This window comes from Cynara cardunculus (assembly GCF_001531365.2).
Source record: "Cynara cardunculus var. scolymus isolate 2C chromosome LG 6, CcrdV1, whole genome shotgun sequence".
In the NCBI taxonomy this organism is placed as follows: Eukaryota; Viridiplantae; Streptophyta; class Magnoliopsida; order Asterales; family Asteraceae; genus Cynara; species Cynara cardunculus.
In genome coordinates this window covers 14,884,651-14,905,175 of record NC_037533.1, presented here as the reverse complement: position 1 = coordinate 14,905,175, position 20,525 = coordinate 14,884,651, and the positions used below count along the sequence as shown (strand labels likewise).

Genomic DNA, 20,525 nt, shown 5'->3' with positions numbered 1-20,525 from the left:
AAACATAAATCAAATTAAAATAAGAAAAATTAAATTAAAAAAATTAAACAAAAAAGTAGAAATTTTAAATAGTTAGTTTGATACCAATATCAAATTTTTTTTTTTCAAATTCTTATGATATCTTCATATTTATATTTTATGTAAAAGTAAAAACATTATCATTTTCTTAAAACCACGTAAAAATGTATTATAACATCGAAGAAAGAAACGAAACATTAAAGTCGAGATGTATTTCGCTGCATTGCACGAGTACACTTCTAGTATATATATATATATATATATATATATATATAAAACACAATTTAAGACGTTCTTGATAACTAGGTCTAGTCTGGCTATTAAAAGTTCGATTAATTATTGGTCCTGAATGTCATTTCGAATGGTTAGTCATGTCTTTCGGGCTTAAGAATGTCCCAAGTATTTTTCAAAGAAAAATGAAAGACATTTTTAATAAACATAGCAATTTTGTGGCCATATATATAAATGATATTTTAGTTTTCAGTAAAAATAAAAAAAAGACCATAAAGGTCGTTTGCAAATTGTTTTTTTTAGAATTTATAAGACATGGTTTGATTTTGAGTACAATGAAAATGAAAATGCAATTATTTCATGAATACATGGACTTTTTGGGAGTAAATATTGGAGAAGGAAAAATAACTTTGCAACCTCATATTGCTCAAAAGGCTCTTGATTTTCCAGATAAATCAGAAGATTTAAAGCAGTTGCAAAAGTTTTTAGGATTGATAAATTATAGATCTTTTATAAAAAATATGGGAAAAGTTGCTGGTCCTTTATATGCAAAAACTTCTCCAAATGGTCAAAAACATTTTAATCAAGAAGATGTTAAACTTGTACAACAATTGAAAAATGAGATAAAATCTTTACCTGAGCTTGCTTTACCTCTTGATACTGATTATTTGATAATTGAGATTGATGGTTGTAGTATAGGTTGGGGAGCGAATCTTTTATGTAAACCTCATAAATATGTAGACCGGACTTCTGAAAAAATATGTTGTTATAACAGCGACATTTATGAAGAGAAGGGTAATATTAGTAGTATATATGCAGAATTGTCATAAATTATGCTTTAGATAGTTTTGAGTTTTTTATCATATTGAAAAAAGAAATTACTACTAGAACATACTATGAAACGATTGTCTCTTTCTACAATAAAATGAAAGGTAAAAGTCAAAGACCTTCCAGCCTAATGGTAAAGTCTTGGGCATGACATAGTCATGAACCCGAGTTCGAGCCCTGGGAGGGAAGTGTTGGCGACATTTAAGTGGGGCCATGTTTAGCCTCCAAATTTGCCGGGGATTAGTCGGGCTTTGGCCCGGACACCCTTAAAAAAAATGAAAGGTAAAAGCAAAAGAAGTAGTCGGAGACGTACGTTAATTTTTTTAGATAAAATCAATAATACTTTTTTAATTATAGAAATTAAGCACATTAAAGATAGTGATAATAAAGCTGCAGATATTCTTAGTTGATTATTAGAAGATAAATTAAAATAATTAACATGTATTTTTTTATTTTTGCAGATGTCTAGACCCTCTCTAAGACCAGGGATTCCTCCAGGAAATAATCCTACTACAAGACCAGTAATTAATCAGACTTTTAATAGCCAGAGTAGACCTAGTTATCAATAACGTCTTAGATTTGGAAATAACGAACTAATTGTTTTTCCAAATTGTAGTAATGTTTCTTTCATGACGCAAAATCATCTCTCTCTAAGTAAAGAAGAACGTTGTCTTGTAAACAATCTTTGGGTAGCCTTTGGCAAAAACCCAAAAGACGTAAAGAATTTTATTGCTTGTTTAAATGCTTTATTATAATTTTTTTTAGTTAGAAAGCTAAACGTTTTAAATTTTATGTTGTATTTAAGGGTAAAAAGACATGTTTCTTTCATACATGGATCGAAGTTCTTGATGGTACTCAAGGCTATCTCAGTCCCATATACAAAAGTTTCAATAACTACAAAGAAGCCATTTCTTCTGCTAAACAACATTTAGGAAAGAATTTTTTCGTTTCTCATTCCCTTGGAATTTATACAAAACCCCTTCTAGACTTTTCAGCGACTAAAGATTCTAGCCAAAATCGTACTCTTTTTTGTGATCATTGTGAAACCCTGTCCGGAAATTTCAAAATCATCAACGAGAAACTTGTTCTCCAAAAACAAGTCTCGATGCTAGAAAGACAAATTCTTTCTTTTTCTATTAACCAGAACAAAGGCTCATTTTCTGGCCCTATACAGAAGATTAAGATGAATGGACATTCTCCAACGAATGTCAATAAAGGTACTATTGAACCTAAAAATTCAATGGTAGTCCAGCTCCACTGGTGGCTGGTAAAGATTTATCAAATCCAGAGATAACTATGAGATTGCCTAAGTCTCAAGAGACAGAGGACTCAAAACCCCCAAAATACAGACATTTGGGATTCCTTGGAGAACCTGGAAGACATTTTGATTTCCATATTAAATATAACCCATGATCCATCACCTTCCTATAATACAGAAAACAAGGGAAGATCTGTTAATAGAGTTTCATATATCGTCATATAAATCGCTTTTGGAATTCTGATCAATACAAATTTAGTTATCGTATTTGTGAATATTTGTCTGGCCATTTGTGCCAATGAGTTCTCTAGCTTTGATTTTAAAACGGAAACCATACAGATATGAACTTTGTATGTGTGTATACATATACATGTATATAGAAACTTGATCATTTCAGAACTTTAAAATTTATGAGATTAATGAGAACTTCTACCTTAAGGTTTTGTTCACATGATGTTTATCCGTCTAAATATAGTATTTAATGTATTGATTAATATACGTTTGTTTTACAAAGTGTTTGTTTCACATGTATTCAGTTCACAATGTGAAACTTTTTTACATGTATTTTTTGTTTCACAAACACGTAAAAGATGCTCACATTGTGAATCGAGTACATGTCAAACAAACATATTATAAAACAAATATATGTTAATCAATATTCTAAATCCTAGTCTTATATGAAACAAGATCATATGAAATAACACATGATGATCAAGTTCTCAAGGTTATCACAATTTCATGGGTTCTTAAAAGAATGTCCCATATACATACATAGGGTTGGGTTCACGTGAGACAAACTTGTTTTCGTGATACCCGTGAGACCACATTTTTACACTTGAAACTTCATAGCAAAAATACTGTGAAGGTTAAAAAAAGTCACTTTCATAGCATTTTGCTGTGAAGTTTCAAGTGTAAAAAGGTGGTCTCACGGGTCTCAAGAAAACAGATTGGTCTCACATGATCCCAAGTCTACATACATATATATATATATATATATATATATGTGTGTGTGTGTGTGTGTGTGTATATATATATATATGTGTGTGTGTGTGTGTGTGTGGACTTGGGATCACGTGAGATCAGCTTGTTTTCGTGAGGCCCGTGAGACCAGCTTTTTACACTTGAAACTTCACAGCAAAATGCTGTGAAGGTTCGACTTTTTTAAACCTTCACAGTGTTTCAAGTGTAAAAATGTGGTCTCACGGGTCTCACTAAAACAGCCTGGTCTCACGTGAACCCAACCCTATGTGTGTGTGTGTATATATATATGGTGTACATCTCGATTTTTCATCGTTTACGCTTAATTTTATAGAAGAAAGACGATATACATATTTTTAGTTTTTACTAAATTCTACTCCTCCTGATAACATTATGTTGAGAAAAACACATGCTATAGTTTTATGTCATATTTGAATTTTCAAATTTCGGCTCCATTTTGTTTCTGTCGTTAAACATATTCTCGTGTCTTTGACAACGGTCGAGCCGTTGACCAAGTATAAATCTCGGGAGGCGGGAGGCTGGTGTTAGAAAGCAGGTTTTGTGGGGGGTTGTAGATATCACCGATAACACGGTGGTGACGTTGATCGTGCGCCGCCGTGGTGGTGGTTGTGGCCGCCACCGCAACTGCTTCATCCTTGTCGATTGGCAGCCTATCGAAAGTGGCGTTCATGAAAGTGGCCGCCATGATCACGACAGGTCCTGAGGCCATGAGTGGGCCCGCAATGGCACCACCCACGACCTGACCCTGTGGGCCAACTAAATATATGGCTAAGCTGGCGACACCTGGCGGAGCCGGTGGTGGCAACACCGAACCGATCAACGATAAAATCTCGAAGCGGCCGTGAAGGGTGACTATCGGCCCGGAAGCCGGATTCGTTGGCGACGGAGATGGTTGACGCAACACGACGTTGCTCACGCACCCGGCGGCACTTAGCACCCAGATACCCTGTTGCTTCCGCCTAGCGAAGGTGGCTAAGGACTCACCAACATCGCACCCCGGGCTAACCTCCATGGCGTGAGCCCTTAGTGTGTTGGCACTGTCTCGGGTGATGATGATGGGCGGTTTTGGCTTGTTTTTGGAGCCGGCGGGCCGGCCTCGTGGCCTCCTAACTACGTGTTCGCCTGTTTTTGACGTAATAGCACCTAGGTCTGCGCTGCCAGCCATATTTCTACTTCGGGTTAAACCAAAGTCTTACGTTTATGTAGGGAGATTCTTATCGATATATTTATGCCGAAAAATCAAAAGAATGACTTAAGATTAGGAGATTGTTAAGTAACACCAACCCCTTCTAAACTTGTTTTCTTTAGTTTATGCATCTCAAATTCCTAATTCTCAACTACCACCGACTCAAAATCCCCATCTAGAAACACAATCCAGCAGCCCATAGGCTTCAGGTTGGTGGTGGGAAGGGTAGTAGAGTAATTTCATCAGGTTGGTGATGGTGGGAAGGGTAGTAAAGTAATTTAAACTTGAACCCAGGAATTGGTTAAGAAAACAAGGTAGATCTTAAACCAAACTGTTTACTACTGATTCAAGATCCCCATCTAGAAAAACAACCCTGCAGCTCAATGGCTTCAGGTTCGAGGCGATGGTTGTGGTGGGAGGGGTAGTATAGTAATTTCATCAGGTTGGTGGCGGTGGCAGGAAGGGTAGTAAAGTAATTTAAACTTGAACCCATGAATTTGTTATCAAGAAACCACCAGTGGGAAACAAGGTAAATCTTAAACTGTTTAGTACTGATCCAAAACCCCTTTTTAGAAAGACAACCCTGCAATTCAATGACTTCAGGTTCGTCGTGATGGTGGTGGGAAGGGTAGTATAGTAATTTCATTAGTTAGGTGGTGGTGGAGGGAAGGATAGTAAAATAATTTAAACTTGAACCCATGAATTTGTTATAAAGAGAACACCAGTGGGAAACAAGGTAGATCTTAAACCAAATTGTTTACTACTGAATCAAAAACCCCATCTAGAAAGACAACTCTGCAGCTCACTAGCTTCATGTTTGTGCTGGTGGTGGGAAGGGTAGTATAGTAATTTCATCAGGTTGGTGGTGGTGGTGGCAGGAAGGGTAGTAAAGTAATTTAAACTTGAACCCATGAATTTGTTATCAAGAAAACACCAGTAGAAAACAAGTAGTAGATCTTAAACCAAACTGTTTACTACTGATTCAAAAACCCCTTTTAGAAAGACAGCCCTGCAGCTTATTGGCTTCAGGTTGGTGGTGGTGGTGGTGGGAAGGGTTGTATAGTAATTTCATCAGGCTGATGGTGGTGGTGGGAAGGGTAGTAAAGTAATTTAAACTTGAAACCATGAATTTGTTATCAAGAAACCACCAGTGGAAAACAAGGTAGATCATAAACCAAATTGTTTACTAGTGAATCAAAAACCCCATCTAGAAAAACAACCCTGCAGTTCACTGGCTTCCGGTTGGTGGTGGTGGTGGTGGTGGGAAGGGTAGTAAAGTAATTTCAAGAAAACAATGTTTCCATAACTTAAATTCAAGAAAACCACTAGTTGTAAACAAGGCAAATCTTAAAAAACCAAACTGTTTACTACTAAATCAATGATGTTCAAGAAAACACACCTGGAATATAAAGATGTTTGAAAGAAAAAGCTATTTTCTGCCCGGCAACTCGAACTTTAAGATCATCGAAGAAATCTTTTGCAATAGTTTGTTTGCATCAAGATCATCTGCAGATCGAGGAGCGGTCCACTCTTGATAATGGTGGAGGCTACCGGCAAAGTCCGTAAAAAGACCATCAACTCCAATTACGTTTATCCAGTAATCGAATTCCATATACGGGTCTTCACAGAAGTTGAAATGCAAGAATTGGTTTTCGTTGCGATATGTGTACGGATGCACCTGCAAGTTACAGTAGAGGGTTAATATACAACCGATAAATTTTGACTTTTGAGGTCAAACGCAAAACGATATAACTCCATTTCTAAACAAAGTTTATGTGATATAAAGAAAATATCAACGAGTATGATGAAATTTCCAACATATTACATATGGGAAAACATTGGTGATAAGAAGAAGTGATGAATTCACATCAATTTGGATTTCGAAAAACCGATGGTTTGACTTCAAAGTCAAACTCTGTCTTGTCTTGAAAAACAGAGTTACAAAGAATTTAATGCAAAATAACGACCGTATGCCAAGAACAACGCATACAGGCCACATGTTTGTAATGAATACTAATGTGAATGTAATTTACCTGTAAATTACGGGCGTGTGCTCGGGTCACTAGATCGGTAGGCGTTTGAAGATAGTTATCTTTTACCGGAACAATTGTATCCTTCCATGGACCAATCCCAACAACAAATTCCTTGATATAGTCCAAATAACTATCTGAAGTTATTTCCCAATACGTCTGCAAAAACGAAACAAAATTCGACCTCAAAATCCATTGCAAAGATCTTTTTAATACGTTTTATATTGGTAATCATGGTGTCAGGCCAGTTTGCTTGCACTTTGACTAATCCCATGGGGCCGTAAAACAGCCAGGAAAAGAGGAGACTCGAATTGGTGTATGGGGTCCAACAAGGCCCAACCTTTATTATTTAGCTAAATAACTTCCTGACAAGTGCTTTTAAATGGAAAATTGACCAAAATAGCCGATCTCTCCAATCAAATTCACTTTTTAGCCACTTTTGAAACCGAATTCCTATTTTAGCCGGAGTTTACGCAAGTGATTTATGCATTTGTGTAGAATCTATTGTCATATTAAAAGAAGGGGAAAAAATTCGTTATGCAAATTACACATTACACAAAAAAAAAAAAAAATCTGAAAAATCAAGTTTAAAAAAATGCGCAAGGCATTTTTGTAAATTTTAAGTTAAAATGAGTATTTGATTCATAAAATGACTAAAAAGTGATTTTGGTTGGAGAGATGGGCTATTTTGGTCAATTTCCCTTTTTAAATCCATGACCTACCGTCAAGTTTTTTTGGCATTCTTCTGTTAAGCAGTGACATTCTCAAACCTCGCAGAAGGTCGTGGATTTAAAAAAAAAAACTTGGCAGAAGGTCAATTAACCAAATGACCCCCTTTTTATTTACCGGTTCAGCTGTCACTCAAGGTTAACATATTCATGAATCATGCTATGATCTTTTTACCTGATTCGTGTCTTGGGTTGTTACATCCACATTATCAATGAGGAAGACCTTCGGTAGATCTGTCTTATTGTGGATGTGAACAAGTGATGATGGGGCGAATGACTGAATAAAACAAGGCTGTTTAAGCCATTCTTTCGACAAATATGAACCTTCATACCCGTGTTTCTTCAGAATTTCCACAAAGACATCTTCAAATATCTTCCCTTTAGGCCATTTCACCTGTTGGAATGTAAGTTTAATTCATGCAACTGGTGTAACGCCGACATACAGAAATCAAATGTCGAGAAAATAACTCACATGCTGGTTCATCAATACAGGATTTTTAATTTCTGGATATATTCCAACGACCCTTGGAGCGTTTATCGCAATCGAAATGTACTCTTCGAATGTAATAATAGGAAACTTTCCTGTTCATGGGCATAACAAATATTGATATATCTTAGAAATTAGATCCGTAAAAAAAAACCAAACCGAAACAAACCAAATGAGCCCAGTATGTCCCACCTGAGGTGGGGTTTGGGGGTAAGATGTACATAGACCTGACCTCTACCCCCAAAGAGTAGAGTGACCGGTTAGAAACTAGATCCATACGATAATATATGCACGTAGGGCCCATTGGATTGACCGGCACAGACTTGATCACGAATGTATAGCCTTGGCTAGATGAATGAAAATGTAGTTTTGACAAAGAAACGTTTGACTATTTAGGAGTCAAAAGGGTACTAACCATTATATTGTTGATCACGGAACGAATACCTCTGCTTTGCCTTCAAAGTTTTTAGTTCTTCTAATGTAAAATCAACTGCAAATAGTCAAGTAACTAACAAGTTATTTACACAATGACATTAATCGATACTACTTTCTTGTAGGTAAACAAAAAGGCAACCCTCGATGCATCAAAATTCAGTATTTTTTATAACTATAGATGTCCAAGCCACCTTGCGCGCACCTCGATTATCCCATGGCCCATGGGGCCCCTCAAGATAACAGCAAGGAAAATTCCCATGGCTCAAGGGGGGGCACCTATGAAGGCCCAGTGGGGTCCTGTGCACCCGCTCAACCGATTTTTGCAAGTAGAATTTCTTTTTGGGGTATGAGAGGTGCAAACACTAGACTTTGAGGGGTGCTCCGGGATATTAGAAAATATAAAGAAATCAACCAAAAAACTGAAAAAATCAACCAAAAATCTTAAACAATCCCTTGAAATTGTGGAATTCACCTAAAAACACGTTGAGCGACTCTGTGGGTCTTTGAATTACCTTAAAGGTGCATCAACTAGGAATAAATAACCTTACCAGATGTTCAAAGCCGGCCCCCGCTATCACAGATATAAATAAATAAATTAACATTGATCTTTAAATAAAAACTCAAGGAAAGTGAGCATACATATAAAAAGTCCAGTTACATTAGCCCCTTCAACTTCATATGTCCTCCTTCGGTCTGCAAACTCCTTATGTTCTGCAACATTAGTTGTATCATCAAGTATAACATCATGATGGCACATAAGAACACCATCTTTGCTAACTAATATATCTGTTTCTATGAAGTCTGCTCCTTCTTTAATTGCTCTCTGTAAGAAACCAAAATAACCAAGATTTCAGAAGATGTTAACCATTTCAAGAAAAAAGATTGAATTTACTAAAGCATTTGGAGAACTAAAATCTTTCATTCCTACTAGGAATACTAATAACAATTAAAAGGGTATTATTGGAAACAAAAATTGTCTGCATAGCTATTCAAATGAAATAAGTTTTCGAAAGAAAACTTCTGTATCATAAAGATTGCAGAAATTCAGGACTTGTGATTATGATGACCTTTTAAGTGTCAAATGAGATTCTATATAACTTCATAAATCATAACTGATGATGATCCTTTTGGTTATGCAGTGAAAATTGATAAATTACATTAACAGTATGAAAATTAGTGAGAGATTGACCAAACTAGCCATTTGGGAATAACATCTTCACCTTTAAGCTTTTTTTCAATTTGACCAAAATAGCCAAGATTTCTAAAGTGCCCTTTTTGCAACCTGCAAAATCTACTTTTCCTGAATTAAATAAAATGTTGCTTGGGTTGGCTTGCAAAATTGGCGTGGCAGGCTGCAAAATGTCCTTTTGGCTTGCGAAATGACCCACCAGAATCATGTTTAATTCATAAAAAGTACATTTTGCAGGTTGCGAAAGAGGTATAAGAAATCTTCGCTAATATGGTTCAAACATGAAAAAGTTGGCTAAAAAGTGAAGATATTCGTCTAAAATGGCCAATTTGGTCAATTTCCCTAAATTAGCAGGATAGAATGAATATTGCAAGGAGAAGTAACTAAAATATCTACAACAAAAAATAGCATGCTTGAATTTGAAAAAAAAAAGACATCAAATTTTGACTTTTGTGTCTAAAGTGTATGCGATAAAAGATGTACCAGATATGAAGGACCAGTTTCCTCTGGGAGTTCTCCATTTGAACCCCGATGAGCAACGTTAAATGGACGAAAAGTCTGCAAGGGCTCTTTCCTCTTCTCATTCTTATCACTTGGAAGTGGATGAAGAGTTCTTGCAGAACACCCGATAAAAAGTAGAAGAAAAGTAACGATAGCACAACCTGGCCACACATTATACCAATCAAAAACATTACACAACTTTAAACAGACATGAAATAAACACCCAATGCAACCATTCAAGTCCAACATTTTGTACCCCTTTTCAGAAGAAGCTAAATTCAGATTTTGAGGTCAAAAGTTTGACTTTCTAACTTCAAACTGATAACAGTTCATATAGTTTTTAAAAAATGAATGCTACAGAAAAGTAAGAACAAGTATCACAGAATGCAAAATACTGCTTTATACTTTGCATATGGACTTATACAAACTTTTCTTTCTAAAGTAGTAGATTTGAGCTCAAATGTCAAAATGATCCTTTTTTTGGAAATGGATGATCTTAGGCTTCACCCAGACCAATTCCATGGTAAATCGTGACGGTAGGGTTCACCCACAGCCCTGAGGTAAAGCTCCCAATGGCCACAAGTGCATATGTAGATGGCAGTATTCAAACCCAGATTGATTTTATCATCCCCTTTGTCTTTATCCACTACACTACCACCCTTGTGGATAACAAAGTGGTGTGTTCTTGGAGTGAAAAAGCACTTGTTCTATTTCATAGCTAAAACAAGTTGTTTACAAAAGCAAAAGTGTCTTCAAATCAAATATTAGTGATATGCATAATTCCAATTATATCGAACATACAGGTGAATCAATGCTCTAAATAAAGGATTAAGTCACAGCCCAATCCAACTACCATTTCCTTGTGATTATTATTCGTTGCCGTCTATATAAACCAGAAGTGACAAATTTTCTTCTAATTCTTTGTTTGGACTCTTTGCCATTTGAGTTCAAGAATGTCATACATTATATCAAAATGATCAATATTGACACATATTTAGAAATGTAAAGTAAATAAGCGTAATTTTACTACAAATATATAATAATACCAATAAAAACTAGACAATTGAACACTCACCTAAGCTTCTAATAAAGGATCTAAGGGGCTTTTCGGTTGGTTTTCCATTAAGTAATATATAGATAAAACTGTCTATATTGATTAAGTTGTCTACATGATTTAAGATATATTGTTTTCAGTTGTTACAACAAATAATGTCAAAAATGACTAATTTGCCGATTCTATTAAAAAATTTCTGCAGTTTTTAACAATCAGACAACAAATAACAGAATAACAAGCAAAAGATTGACTATTGATTGCTTGAAATCAAAAGTAAAATTGGGATGAACTTATCTAGAGTTAGCACTTACAATTTGATTTTGATTTAAAATTTGAAGCAGATTTTACACCAAAAAATTTCAACATTTGGCATAAGTTTTATAGTTCAATCCAATAATCAAATCCTTCTAGAAACTTCCTTAAAAACCTTTTCGAATTTGGAGTTGAAATACAGCTATTTCGACCGTAAAACGCTTTAGCATTTTCACAAAATCAAATCTCAAATCGAAGAAGGATCGCAAAAAAACTGAATAAACAGATACAAATAAACATGAGAGATATCAAAAACTGGGAACATGAAGTTCAATTCGATGCTTACCAGATGAATTCATGCTGATTAGCTCCACTTTTTCCACTATGATTCTCCGTTTGATGAGGATGTTCTTGATCTGTAACCCCCAGAAAAACTTGCGATCTTCTTGGGATTACCAAACAAAAGTGCACATTTATTGAGATAAACTCCACGCTGAGTTACCTGAAATTTGAATCATCGTTTGTTCGGATTCGGATATTCTCTTCAACAATTATATATTTATTTTTATTCTAAATACTTTAACATTTTTTCTAAGTGTTAAATAAACGAAATAACAACCCATTTTCATAAAAAAAAATTTATTATATCATTCTACTTTTGTTTTTTTTTATTACAATAATATATTTTTAAATTATTTTTTATTAAGGCATCGTACTTTAAAAAATCTACCTATAATAACAATGGTTAACATGTTATCTTTTAAACTGATTAACCCCTTGATTTTTTTTGTTTGTGTGACTTTAATGAAGTGATTTGGATGATATATTATTTTGATGACTTAACTAAAATAAAAATAAAACTATTTCAAATTATTATTAGTAATTTTCATTTTTTATTGTTACGATCTAAAAAGAACATTTAATTTTTTTTATTTTTTTTATTAAATTGCATGTAAATTAAATATTCTAGAGTAAAATATTTCTTAAATAAAAATAAAATATTATTTTCGAGATATATTTTGTTTGTAAAAAAAGTAACACTTTTTATTTTATGTTGTTCAAATAAATACATATTTTTTAAAGTTGTCTTTAAAATGTTAACGAAATAAACTGTGATCTACAATTTTTTAATGTTATTATATTAATAAATAATTCAAAAAAAATCTAATTAATTTAATTTATATTATTAAATCAAAAATAAATTACTTCGTTATTAAACATAAATTAAATTATAGAATTAAAAAATTACATAAAAGATGAAAATTTGTAAATAGTTAATTTGATACTAATATCAATATATTTGTTTTAAATTTTTATAAATAAAAACATTATCGTTTTCTCAAAATCACATAAAACCACATTATATCGACATAGACAAAAAATGAAAGACAACATTATCTCGATATATTTCGTTGTATTACGCAAGTATCAGAACTTCTGGTATATAAGAATACATTTGGTCGATATTTGACAAGAACAAACATCACACGTGAGATATTTTCAAATCTTCCAAAATATTCAAAAAGTCAACTGATGTGACTTGGCTGGTTCGAAAAAGCTTGCACATTTCACACGTATTCGGTTATAATTGAGAGTAAATTACAGATTTGGTCGAAGTGGTTTCTTTACGGTCTCACAATTAGATGATCATTGTGATTTATGGTTTTGTAAATACATCCGAGTATGATTTTTTTTAACGACCGTTAAAAAGATCATGTTAAATAAGTGGCATTTTCGTAATGTTATCGATTTCTTTCTTGTCTTTTATCCAATCAAAATCCATTTTACGACGTTGGTCCCTATGGTTTTTGATTGAGTAAAAGATAGAAAAACAAAAATGTCCTTCATTTAACAAAGTTATGTAACGAGAGTTAGAGAGAGATCAAATCCGAACGATTTTGCAAATCAAGATGACCATCTTGTAAATTCAAAACTACATAAACCCTAAACCCTAAGAGTTCATTTATATTTCTTTTAATCTTTTTCCATTAATGTATATGAATAGTGTTACACCAAATTTGGTGTTTTACTGTTAATTACACCAAATTAATGTACTCGTTGGAGTGATTTTGGTGTCAAATTTGATATTTGTTGTCCCGGTTAGAATTGGTCTAAATTGGTCCGAGAAAAATGGATTTAACATAGTTAGCCGAATCATTCTAAATTATAGATGATTATTTGTAGGGTTGGAGCTAAGAATAGTGATTTGTCCCGATCCGGTGGGGAACCCGGCTTACCCGACCCAAACCGGGACGGGGATTCCCCGTTAAAATGGGTCCCGAGGCCGGGGATCCCCGGTAGACTCAAGTTGGGGCTAGGGGTTGTTACTCAAACCGGGGTTAGGGTCGGGGATCCCCGGTAAACTCAAACTAACGGCCATTCTTCATGGGGTTTGATAGGGTTTTGACCGGGGACGGGATGTTAATCCCTGTACCCGTCGGGGACCAGGGACAGGGGTTGTTACTAAAAACCGGGGCCGGAGCCGGGGCTGTGGATTATAAAACTCGTTCCATCTCCACCCCGTTACCATGCCTAGTTGGAGCTAGATATGGATCGAGCCCAACCGATTTTTATGTCCAACATGCAAATATAACAATACCCGTTGTGTTTCTTGTTCCTTGTTAAATATTCTTAATGTGTTTTTGTAAGTTATTTGTGTGATATTTGTTTCCATGTGTAATTCTTGATATGATTATCAATAAGAATTAATATTTGAAAATATCTGAGTAATTATATTTGTCAGTGTATTCTATAATGATTTTAATAATTTTTGTCATCTAAGTCGGGACCAACGATAGGCGGAGCCACCCTTGGCCCACCCCACAATGAGTCAATGAGTCAACTTTGAAAAAAAGGGTATATGTAGCCCAACTCTAGGCTAGTCCCCATTACACACAACCTCATCCCCACGACACTAAAGGTATATATATATTTTTTTTTCTTATCAACCTTAGATATCCAACTTGTTATGCACACCGACTAATTTCAAAACCATCTGTATCGTGAGTAGTCCGGAGTCGACGCATTTGAACCTCCTTAGCCATAAGAAGATTTTTATTCCATCTTGGATTCAAACATAGGATCTCCAGATACTTTTGACCTTTGGAGTCGAAACTCAAACCAATCGAACACCACCCTTGCGGCTAGGGTCTTATATTTTGCAACTTTAATTTGTATTATATATATATATATATATATATGTATATATATGTTATTTAAAGGAATTTCATGAGAAACTTTATGCATGTATATTAATTTAAGTATTTGAATTGATTTATTAAAAGTAATTTGGTTTTTTGTCGTTTTGTGTTTATTATATGTATTGGGTAAAAAAAGAAATGTTCATATTTTCTTGAAAAATGATTTGATGGGAGGTTATGAATCTTTAATATCTAACAAATCCACGAGTACTCGACAACTGAACTGCATAAAATGAAAATGCAAAATCGAGTTTATTGTGTTAAAACTTAGGGGGTATTTTGGTTCATGGAATTTGGTGGAATTGGAAGGAATTAGAATGTTCAAATCTTTGACCAAATTCTAAATATCATGTTTGATTCGCATAATAGATGTGAAGGAATCCTTCCAATTCCAACAAATTCCTTAAGTTATTAATTTCACAATTTCACCGCATATACCATGGATTTCAAATTCCAATCCGACAAATTCCTTAGCCCTCATCCAAATTCATCGAAGCTGTATCTCGATTTGTTCTGCTCTGCTATGCTCGATCTCGTTTAAAACTAAGAATGGCAACGGGCCATGTTCGGGCCGATTATTGGTATCCACGTCCCCGAAACCGATAACTAAAACCGTCCCCGTGACCCGCGGTTTCCCCGATCCCCGTTGGGGAACCCATTAAGGTAAAAATCCTCTTTTTCTCGTTCACCGTTGGTTATAACCGAACCCAAAACCGAAACCCGAAACAGATCTAAAAAAATCACAATATGTTAATTTTCACAAGTAAAAGTAAAATTACGATTTTTTCAAAGATGCAAGTTTAAATGTCTCAAACATATTCGAACCAATTACAAATAATGTATTAGATTACAATATAAAACTAAACAGAACTTCAAACATCATACAACTAAAATCATGATTTCACAATTAGACAAATAAACTAGGTTTTTCATAAGCCTTGTTTGGGTTGTTGATGTAAAGTGGATAAATTTTTTTTAAATTTTAATGTTACTATTTTTTTAATGATATTATATATATATATATATATATATATATAAATTAAAATTATAATATATACACATATCAGGCCGGGTCGATGATCCCCGTCCCCGCCCCCGTTAAAATCCCCGAATTTGTCCCCGAACCCGGCCCGAAAGTTTCGGTTTTCACCATCAGTTTTTTTTGTCATCCCTATTCAAAACTGCTCGATCTCATTCACTATGCTCGATCTGGTATGCTCGACCTCCCTCTCTCTCTCTCTCTCTATCTCGTTCTTTCCATCCTAAAAAGGATTTTCTTGAAATGCCATCTATGTAATTTTCTCGTTGAATTCCATTAACGAAACAAAAAAAATTCCAATTCCGTTAAGAATTTCATTCCAATTCCATCCAACCAAATGCAATCAAAAGACATGGTCAAATTCCATTTCATTCCCTCAAAGTCAAATTCATTAGATGAATTCCAATTCCATCTAATTCCATTCTACGTACCAAACGCCCCCTTAGATTCAGGAATCGAATTTCGTTCGTACAACGATACAGATCGAAACAAAAACCATATATATATATATATATATATATATATATATATATATATATATATATGAAACACAACAATCTAATAAGTAAGAAACGATGAATAACTCGATTATTTATGATGAAAATCCGACGAAAAATGAATACGGGATTGAGGCCAGCGGGTGGCAGTGTCCTTAGACAAAAATTTGTCCGGTGAATTTAGACGTCTATCTAGAGGATACAACAATCCGTTCAAAATACGAACTTGAACTTGACGAATCGATTAGTCTTCCATATGAATTTCGATAAGAACAAGAGAAGAAAAACCTAGGAAATTTCGTGTATTCTACCAAAAAACGTAGACAATAAGGGTATTTATTATATGTATGCCTTAATCAACCCCACGAAAGACCCTCCCTATCATATGTAATAATACACTCATTGAGTGGACTGAGTGGTGTGCGGACTAGGGGTGTAAATGATGCGAGTCGAACTCGAGTATCACTATACTCGACTCGAACTTGAAACCCAATTTCCAAGCTCGAACTCGACTCAAAAACTCGCAAGTAGTAAAAATCAAAGCTTGACTCAAACTCGATAACTATTTCTTAAGCTCGTACTCGAATCAAGCTCGAACTAAACCATCCCAAGAAGAAATCCAAATCCAAATCCAAATCCAAATCCAAATCCAAATCCAATTGGAAAAGGAGCTCCTCGGAGTTACCCAAGCATGAAGTAAAATGCAGCACGTTGAACAAAAGCAATATGCAAAGATGCTTTATCAAAACAATCAACTTTCACATCAACCATAACCACAAGCAAACATCATCTTTGATTCTTTCTAAGTGGCTGTTTACCAAACGCTTACCTGGGTAAGAGTTTATTAGGTCACATGACCTTACCGGATGAATGTGGTAAGGACCAAGAATCTTACCCGGTAAAAGCGAGACAAGGAAAATAGTCTTACCCGGTAAGTGAGGACGATGACTCTTACCAGATAAATTATTGCATACAATGTCGTTTTCGTGAACAAAAATCTTCCCGGACAAGTAAATGATAGTGTTGAATTTGATCGGTTTACCAGTTAAGTATTTGGTAAACGGCCCCTAGACCTTTAGGAATTTAGCTAAGATGCTTCTTTTTGTATGTTTTTACTTTTTCCTAGCCCGCATTTTAAATCTTAAATCTTTATCGTTCCTCACTTTCTCTCTTTGTCACACTTTCACAAATACATGGTCTTCATAGAAATTGTCGCTTTACCCTTAGGTGAGTCCATGTGTGCATTAATCAACATATAATCATAACCAACATAATTAAGGGTCCGTTTACCAAACGCTTACCCAGGTAAGCATTTACCAAGTAACATTACCTCACCGGATGAATATGGTAAGAACCAATAATCTTACCCGGTAAGAGCGAGACAAGGACCAAGAGTCTTATCCGGTAAGAGAGGGCGACAACTCTGTAAGCGTTTACCGGGTAAATTGTTGCATGCGATGTTGTTTTGTTAGACTAAAATCGTACCCGGTAAGTAAATAATAGTGTTAAATTTTATCGTTAAGCACTTACCGGATGTACATAGAATCAATGTTTCTTTGCTTACAACAAATTAGCAAACAATACCTGTTGGGCAACTTTAAGTTTGTGCTGCTGCCTCATAAACATCAGGCTCATATCCACTTAACCCGGCTTCGATTGTGACTAAAAGAAGCATCTTGTAGATCAAAGATGTGCGCTTATGAATCGTATCGCCTGCCAAGAACTCGTGAACCGATCCACCTATTTGGACCCAACTTCTTCCAGGAGGCTTTCTTACTTCCAACTGAACCATCTTTTCTCTAGCATTTGCAACCTCTTTCCATTTCTTGGCACCCGCATATATGTTTGACAATAGAACTAGATAGCCAGCAACTTTATCATCTTCAAGATTCAAGTTAGCAATCTTTTGAGCAATTAAAGATGCAAGCTTTACATTCTTGTGGATTCTACAACCACCAAGAAGTGCGCCCCAGATAGTGTCGTTTGGGTCCATGGGCATAGATTCGAGAAGCGTGAGTGCTTCATCCAAGAGGCCAGCACGGCTTAAAAGATCAACCATGCAGCCATAATGCTCGATTTTGGGCTTAATTCCCCAAATCAGATTCATGTTTTTGAAGACACGACGGCCTTGTTCAACAAAACCAGAATGGCTGCAGGCATTCAAGACAGCTAGTATGGTTATGGCATCTGGTTTTGGACTATCATCTTTTGCATTTTCCATCGACTGGAAGAGACTTAGAGCGTCTTTCCCACGGCCTTGTTTTGCAAAACTTGAGATCATGGTCGTCCACGAGACTGTAGTTCTAATGGGCATTCGCTTGAATAGTTCATACGCGTCATCAATAAGACCACAACCGGCATACATGTGCAAGAGTGCATTATTTAGACAAACTGTGTGTTCTTCGTTCTTCATGTGCCAACTCCTGTGAATGTAAGAATGGATCCACCTCCCCATCTTCAAATCACCAATCTCTGCACAAGCAGATAAAGCAGCCACCAGGATCGCTTGATCGAATTCCATACGAGCCTGTAACATTTTACGTAACAAAGATAATGCTTCCTTACAACCCCCATTATGTGCAAACCCTGAAACTAATGTTGTCCATGAAACAATATTTCTCTCCGGCATTACATCAAACACTCTACATGCCCCATCGATATCACGACACTTGACATACCCAGCAAGCAGTGTATTCCATGTCACCACATTTCTCTCGGTCATTTCATCAAACACCTTATGTGCATTCTTAATTCCACCATAGTTTCCCTCCCCAACCACAGCATAAAGATTCACTAAATTAGTTTGCAGATACAGATTTGAACAAAACCCGCCTGCTAAAACCCTCCCATGAAACTTCTCTCCCAGTCGCAACAATTTCCCCCTAGCACACGCACTCATTACATAACAGTAAGTATACTCGTCCGGTATCTCTCCTGATGCCAGCATTTCATCAAAATAATGGATTGATTCACGAGGCGTATCAGTCCAAGCATACCCTCTAATGATTTGATTCCAGGAAGTAGTGCTAGGGTTGTTGATTTGTTCAAAAACTTGGTGGGCTTGATGAAGATAACCTGAAGATACATAGGATTGAAGCAACTTGACAATGATGAAATTTCTTTGGGTAAAGGCATTGATGATTATCTGGGTGTGGATTTGGGTGGTCTTTCTAACGGTATTGGCGCTTTGGAAGATGTTGAAGAGAAATTGTTGCAGAAATCTTGAAGTTCGATGGGTTTTTGGGGTGATGGCGGGAAAAGCTTCTTGCACCAACATTAAGGAACCAAGAATTTGATTGACCTACATAGTTTAAAAATTGTTTATAAAAATAACTTATCGACTTATTTTGATTTGATATTGGTAATAAGTATTTTTTAAGTGTTTGGATAAACAATTTATACCGGTGTCAAACCGGTAATAAGAAGTTTTTGAAGAAGTTAAACCCTTTTGACTTATAATAAGTTGATAAGTGCTTTTATAGAAAAATATAAATTGTTTTACAGTTATTTTGTTCCCACTTCATTTATTATAAATTTGTTACTGAATTACATTTATTTATGGGGTGTTTTTAGTCATCTACAGATAAAATGTGATCCAAAAATTATATGATGTGCAATCAATCAAACGGTTTTATGAAAAATCCCTTTTATCAATTGAATTTGTTCGGTTTTATTGGATTATGGGTTATTCTAATTAGATTCGACTTTGGTCGGTTCTAATTAGATTTGACGACTTTATACACATTGATGGGTTTATTATATAGTACATATACGAACCAAATTGGTTGCCCACTATAAATGAAATTTTGTGAATTTTACACACACATATATATATATATATATATATATATATATATATGTAGGGGAGCGATCAAATGCAAACCACTGAATTTGTACAAACCGTGCAAACTTCATTCAACTAATCATAATTTTTCATTTTGTTCATTTTTTTGTAATTTTGAAAGGTTGATTAATCATTTTTATTGTGGAGGGTGTTAATCATAGATATTATCATCTTCATTATTTTAATTTTAGAGAAATACATGAAACAGTTTCATTAATTTTAGAAAAAGGCATGAAACAGTTTCATTAAATATTATATGAAATAATTTAACAACCATATATGAAACAACTTCATCAAAAAAGTATTATATGAAACAATTTCACAAGATTAAACAATTTCATGAAAAAATTCCAAAAGATTAAACAATGAAATCGACGGATGAAGGTGGTTTGCACGGTTTACACAAATGAAGGCGATCACTCCTCTATATGGGTATATATATATATATATATATATATATATATATATGGAAACGATCAAATGAAAATCATTCATTGTAAAAACCGTAAAAACTTCATTCCACCAATCATAATTTTTCATTTTGTTCATTTTTTTTGTAATTATAAGAGGTTGATTAATCATTTTTATTGTGGAGGATGTTAATCATGGATATTATTTTTTTCGTTATTTTAATTTTAGAGAAATACATGAAACAGTTTCATTAAAATTTCATTAAGTAGTATATGAAACAATTTCATAACCATATATGAAACAACTTCATCAAAAAAAATTATTATATGAAACAATTT

At 34.8% G+C, this 20,525-nt stretch overlaps 3 protein-coding genes across 3 annotated transcripts; all 3 read right to left on the bottom strand.

Annotated features, from left to right (window-relative positions):
• Window positions 1–3,700: 3,700 nt before the first annotated feature.
• LOC112514836 (AT-hook motif nuclear-localized protein 16-like) lies at window positions 3,701–4,823 on the bottom strand. Its single transcript, XM_025121458.1, has one exon. The coding sequence runs from the start codon at window positions 4,497–4,499 to the stop codon at window positions 3,783–3,785; it is 717 nt and encodes a 238-aa protein (XP_024977226.1). The 5' UTR covers window positions 4,500–4,823; the 3' UTR covers window positions 3,701–3,782.
• Window positions 4,824–5,801: 978 nt separating this feature from the next.
• On the bottom strand, window positions 5,802–11,768 carry LOC112514440 (glycerophosphodiester phosphodiesterase GDPD6-like). The gene is made up of 8 exons (XM_025120920.1): window positions 11,543–11,768; window positions 9,873–10,051; window positions 8,840–9,023; window positions 8,181–8,255; window positions 7,751–7,860; window positions 7,454–7,672; window positions 6,554–6,709; window positions 5,802–6,198 (listed from the first exon to the last, which is right to left on the bottom strand). The coding sequence occupies exons 1-8, from the start codon at window positions 11,553–11,555 to the stop codon at window positions 5,950–5,952; spliced, it is 1,185 nt and encodes a 394-aa protein (XP_024976688.1). The 5' UTR covers window positions 11,556–11,768; the 3' UTR covers window positions 5,802–5,949.
• Window positions 11,769–17,508: 5,740 nt separating this feature from the next.
• On the bottom strand, window positions 17,509–19,209 carry LOC112514934 (pentatricopeptide repeat-containing protein At5g66520-like). The gene has a single exon (XM_025121577.1). The coding sequence runs from the start codon at window positions 19,207–19,209 to the stop codon at window positions 17,530–17,532; it is 1,680 nt and encodes a 559-aa protein (XP_024977345.1). The 3' UTR covers window positions 17,509–17,529.
• Between the last annotated feature and the right edge of the window lie 1,316 nt (window positions 19,210–20,525).

Bases quoted from the DNA above. Each gene is read 5' to 3' on its own strand.
- LOC112514836 (XM_025121458.1), bottom strand. From the start codon at position 4,499: ATGGCTGGCAGCGCAGACCTAGGTGCTATTACGTCAAAAACAGGCGAA.
- LOC112514934 (XM_025121577.1), bottom strand. From the start codon at position 19,209: ATGTTGGTGCAAGAAGCTTTTCCCGCCATCACCCCAAAAACCCATCGA.
- LOC112514440 (XM_025120920.1), bottom strand. The intron at 9,024-9,872 runs GTACATCTTTTA...GGTTTCTTACAG, and splicing joins AAACTGGTCCTTCATATCTG to AGAGCAATTAAAGAAGGAGC. The intron at 7,673-7,750 runs GTGAGTTATTTT...ACATTCCAACAG, and splicing joins CTGTATTGATGAACCAGCAT to GTGAAATGGCCTAAAGGGAA.